Raw genomic sequence first — 5,483 nt, 5'->3', positions numbered from 1 at the left:
AACACCACAACACATGCTGACATATAAACTGTTATATTTACTTTTGACAAGGATGAAGGCAAGTTTATTTGTATAGCACATTTCAGACACAATGCAACACAAAGTGCTTTATATTAAAAACAAGATAAAATGAAAATAAAAAGACAAAATGTATAAGCAACACAAGGCAATGTAAACAAACTTTAAAGCTCAAATTAAAAAGACCATAAGACAATATGTAAAAGCAACACAAACAAACACAATAGATAAAACAGTAGAATAAAAGTTACAGTGCAGTGTAAGATATTGATCGAGGCCTTAAAACTGATTTAATAAAAGTCAGTAGCAAATAGGAAAGTCTTCAGGCTTTATTTAAAAGAGCTGAGAGAGAGTTGGAGCAGATCTGCAGTTTTGTGGGAGTTTGCTCCAGAAATGTGGAGCATAAAAACTAAAAGCTGCTTCTCTATGTTTAGTTTTAACTCTGGGGACAGAAAGCAGACCTGTTCCAGACCACCTGAGAGGTGGATGGATCATAACGTAGCAGCAGATCACAAATATATTTTGGTCCTAAACCATTCAGTGCTTTATAAACCAACAACAGTACTTTGAAATCAGTTCTTTGACAGACAGGAAGCCAGCGTCAAGACCTCAGAACTGGAGTGATATGATCCACTTTTCTGGTCTTAGAGAGGACTCTATAGCCGTTTCTCAATATGCGTTCTTGTGCAGACTTGTGTTCTTGTGGACTTGTGACACGTCATCATTCACAGCCCAAGTACTGTTCCAATTCAAAGGAGCCCCTGCCTCTCTAAGCATTCCCGTTCAGCAGCCAGGCCCACAGACACTTGCCTATCACCGGGTAATTCCTGATTGCTCCCTCTGCCTGGGAGAGCGCGTCCTCGCGTCACAGAAGTTCCCCACGGCTAGCCTGATACCAGCTGCTGCAAGCATGGAAACCATCACTCCGGGGCTATCAAGATCGTTGACAGCTGCTCTTCCTGCACTGGGTCCAGGAACTGAGGGATGAGCGGGATTGGAGGGAAGGTATAAAGGAGCACCTGCAACAGACACGTCCCTCCCCATCCCGAAAGAGATGCGTCTGTGAACACTGAGATGTGTCCAGGGAAACCCCTGCTGACAGGATGCAGGGATTTTTCCAGTGAGCCAGATCAGGATCCATGGACGGAGGGACGGACACCATGTGCCTCCGCTGGCACACGGGATCGATGCGCAGGTGGATGAACCACCTAAGAGAGCTGTCAATCAATTTCAATCAATCAATTTTATTTATACAGCCCAATATCACAAATCACAATTTGCCTCACAGGGCTTTACAGCATACGACATCCCTCTGTCCTTATGACCCTCGCAGCGGATAAGGAAAAACTCCCCCAAAAAAACCCTTTAACGGGGAAAAAAAAATGGTAGAAACCTCAGGAAGAGCAACTGAGGAGGGATCCCTCTTCCAGGACGGACAGATGTGCAATAGATGTCGTACAGAACAGATCAGCATAACAAATTAACAGTAATCCACATGACACAATGAGACAGAGAGAGAGAGAGAGAGAGAGAGAGAGAGAGAGAGAGAGAGAGAGAGATGCAGGTAATGACAGTAGCTTACAACAACATTATTGAAAGTAATAATATTATAGTTCTGGCTACTGTGGTACAATATGTTGAAAGTATGTATTAATATCTGGCAGTATACATGTGTGACAATAGTCATGTATAATAACAGTAGAAGTATGACTAATGACTAATGATGGCAGCAGCAGCAGGAGGCATCTGGCAGGACCACGGCAGCAGCACAACCACACACGTCACGCTGTCCAGGCACCGCTGCGATATGAGTTAATCTGAGAGACAGTGGAGCACAAAGGCTCCGGAGAAGAAGCTGAGTTAGTGACATCCAGAATGGCCGAGTTAGCAAGATGCAGTAATAGAATACGAGAGAGAGAGAGAGAGAGAGAGAGAGAGAGAGAGAGAGAGAGAAGAAGAAGAAGAAGAAGAAGAAGAGAAGGTGCCCGGTGTATTATAGGGGGGTCCTCCGGCAGACTAGGCCTAAGTCAGCCTAACTAGGGGCTGGTACAGGGCAAGCCTGAGCCAGCCCTAACTAAGTTGCTGTCAGCTGCGATCTCTGCTGCGAGAGCCGAGCTCTCATGCTGACCGAATTTAATTCCACTCCCAGATATATGACAAGCTCTTTTTCCAGTTTATTGTGAAGCCCAAACTTGCCAGATGGGACACCAGTCTCGCTGTTTGTAGAGCGGCTTCTTCCCTGGAGTGAGCCAGCAAAAGCAGGTCATCCAGGTAGAATAGCACTCGCATCCCCATCCTGCGTAGAGGCTCTAGGGATGACGGAGATGTGGAAATACGTGTCCTTCAGACCTGTGGAAGTGAACCAGTCGCCCTGCTGAACACATTCCAGCACTCTTGTGATTGTCAGCATGTGAAATGGTCTGTCCATTATCGATTTGTTGAACAGAGATAAATCGAGAATGGGTCTCATTCCCCCTGTCTTTTTTGGAAGCAGATAATAACGGGAGTAAAATCCCTGATTTTCCTCCCCTCTGGGGACCCTGGAAATAGCAGCTTTCATCAGGAGTTCCTGCAGCTCCGACTGGAAAGCGAGGCAATCTGTCTGGGATGACAGGATGGTTTCCAGTATCCCATTGTACAGCGGGGTTGGGGAGGCAAACTGCGGTGTGTAGCCTCTGTTTATCAGTCTGCTCATCCAGCTGTCCATTGTACATACACACTGCCACTCTGAGTAATGCTCTGAGAGCGGCGTACCTGCATCTGTTGTGCTGCGGTTGCCATGGAAACGAGCCAGGTCAGAACCCTTTCCACCATTGCGTGGTCCGGAGCTTTCTCTTGAGCAACCCATGGGGGGCTGGCTTTGAAAGGGCTGAGTGGAAGCCCTGGGAGGTTGGAATACACACGGACCCACAGCCTGCTGCCGGGGAGGAGGTGCGTAATGAACGCAGGCAGCAGCATCCTGAAGTCGCTGTTTAGAGGGAGAGGGCCCGTAAACATGAGAGGGAGACGCTGAGCACAGACAATGGTGTCTGCATGCTGTCCACACGAGGCATAAAGGAGGCGCGTATGTGTATATGTGTGCTGGTTTGATGACACGAGTCCTGTTAACTGAGAGGATAAAAGGCACACAGTGTCGGGGATGTGTGTTTCACAGCAACAGCTGAGTCACAGGACTCAGAGTTAGACTGTTTTTTCATAGGATCTGTGCTCCTTAAGGATCCTTAAGATTTGTTATTTATTTCAAAACAATAAGCAGCGTCAACACTATGAACATTTCCACACACAACCCCCCCAAACAGTTATTGTCTCCTGCGACGATGGAGGAAAAGCAGGGCGGTGAGACGCAGACCTGGTGGCTGCCAAGGGACTTTTCTGGCACATGTGCTGGTCACATTGTCTATGGTGGTCCCGACTGTTTCTATGCAACATGCCGTCGGATATTTTCAGCCTCCTCCGACGCTGACGTCATGGTGTCCACCATGGTGTGGAAACAGACCATCTGGGCTGATGGGTGCCTCAAGGAGGTCCTTCCTGGATGCTTGGAGGATTGGATTGTTGAAGCCACAGGCTCCTGTGGATCATGGTCTGCCATGCTGCGATCCGAGCACCGAGCGGTCTGAGCAGCCAGCTTCGTCATGGAGAAGGCCAGCAGTGAGATGTTGTTGGCCACCACGTTGGGAAGGTGCACTGATGAGTGCGGTCGCGGTGAGTGGTCAATTGGTCCTCGGAGGACGGCGGTACCGGCGAAGTAAGCCGTGAGGTTAGACTCCAAAGGCGGAACCGGAGGGAAGCCACGGTCGGTAAGACCCTCCGCCTTAGTGATGGGCACGTAGGTGGGGACAGGTGCTTTCACGTTTCGCGGCCCCACCGCCGCTCCTTCCTGGTACTTCTCGATGGCCGGGAATCGCGGCCACACTGGGTCTCGTCTGGCCGTCTGGACCAGGAGAAAATACCCGCACATCTCGTCTGGAGGCGTGCCGGCGGCACGATGAGATCTTTGTAAGTGACTGCTCTTTTAAAGGGCCAGTGTGTAATATTTGGCATAGTTTATTGTCAAATCAGAATCTGAATCTGAATATTCTACCCATTAATATGTTTATACAAGTGTATAATCGCTATAAAATAAAATTTGTTTGGTTTTCGTAGCCTTATGATTATGCTTATATATATATGGCAAGGGCCTTGCGCCGCCATGTATGTACGGCAGACCAAGCAGACAATCCAGCCAGCCAGAGAACGCGTTTCGCATGTATAAATAAACCAAGGAAGACAGCGGAAGGAAGGAAGAAGGAGGAGGAAACAGCAGAGAGTGTTAGTAGTTCGTTGATAGAGAGTAGTGAAAAGTTTTTTTTAGTTATAAAGTTTGCGAATGGACCACACTTACCACAAACCGTCATCTGTGAGGAAAAGAAGACGCAACGTTACTCCTTGTGATGCACTCTCTGAGGCGCTTTCCCTCCTGATGATGTATCTCCCCAACGATGGTAGCAGTAGCACTGAATCCCATTCTGTGCAGCAAAATGCAGCAAGAATGTCTGTATGGAGTGTGTGTGTTACGCCAGAAGAGTCAGAGTTTGGGGCGGAGTCTTTTACCCCCTGGAGTGTTACCGGAGTTTTTGGAGTGCTTAAATAAACTGGCCTTTTTCCCGAACGCTACTGTGGTCTCCTGCTCATGAGGGATTCATTACAATGTCGTAACATGGTTTAGATTTCTAAATAAACATTCACCTCGTGGCTAGATAGACCTACTTCTGAAAATCTCATGTCTGCGCAAGGCTTTTTGTCCCTACAAGGCCACCGTCATTTACGGCAAGAGCAAGAAGGCTGCCGAACCAAAGAAGGTCAAGAAGCCGGCCAAGAAAGCCGCTCCTAAAGCCAAGAAGCCTGCAGTGGCTTTCACTATCTTTAAACCCAATTTCCCCCCCATCCATCAAGAAGTGGTTGCTAATATTTACATGAACTGGCTATAAATAGATCGCTCTGTGGTTGAACACACCACTCAACTTGAGAGAAACATCTGGATGAAGCCATGCCTGAAACCACCGTGAAAGCGCCCAAGAAGGGCTCAAAGAAAGTCGTGTCTAAGAGCATTAGTAAGACCGGCAAGAAAAAGAGGAGGACCAGGAAGGAGAGCTACGCCATCTACATGTACAAGGTGCTGAAGCAGGTCCACCCCAAGACCAGCATCTTGTCTAAGGCTATGGGCATCATGAACTCGTTTGTGAGCGACATCTTTGAGCGCATCGCCGGTGAGGCCTCCCGTCTGGCTCACTACAACAAGCGCTCCACCATCACTTCCAGGGAGATCCAGACCGCTCCAACCGAAGTATTAATAAAGTCTAATCTTTTTTGTTTGGTTGTTTGTTTTCTCTTCAATGTGAAATATCCAAAAAAATTTTGAGCGATCTGGAATCTCACCTCTTTGAAAACTCTAATTCAGTTTACTCCTTTGACCTCAGGGATAG

General features: G+C 47.7%; 1 protein-coding gene across 1 annotated transcript; it reads left to right on the top strand.

Moving 5' to 3' along the window:
• The first annotated feature begins 5,047 nt into the window (after positions 1-5,047).
• Positions 5,048-5,483, top strand: LOC125887276 (histone H2B 1/2-like). Its single transcript, XM_049573971.1, has 2 exons — positions 5,048-5,344; positions 5,478-5,483. The coding sequence occupies exons 1-2, from the start codon at positions 5,048-5,050 to the stop codon at positions 5,481-5,483; spliced, it is 303 nt and encodes a 100-aa protein (XP_049429928.1).

Source organism: Epinephelus fuscoguttatus, linkage group LG4, assembly GCF_011397635.1.
Source record: "Epinephelus fuscoguttatus linkage group LG4, E.fuscoguttatus.final_Chr_v1".
In the NCBI taxonomy this organism is placed as follows: Eukaryota; Metazoa; Chordata; class Actinopteri; order Perciformes; family Serranidae; genus Epinephelus; species Epinephelus fuscoguttatus.
Note: the sequence above shows the minus strand (reverse complement) of the source record. Positions and strands in the feature narration are given on the sequence as shown.

What these genes read in the sequence shown, in the direction of transcription:
- LOC125887276 (XM_049573971.1), top strand. Translation starts at nt 5,048, where the DNA reads ATGCCTGAAACCACCGTGAAAGCGCCCAAGAAGGGCTCAAAGAAAGTC.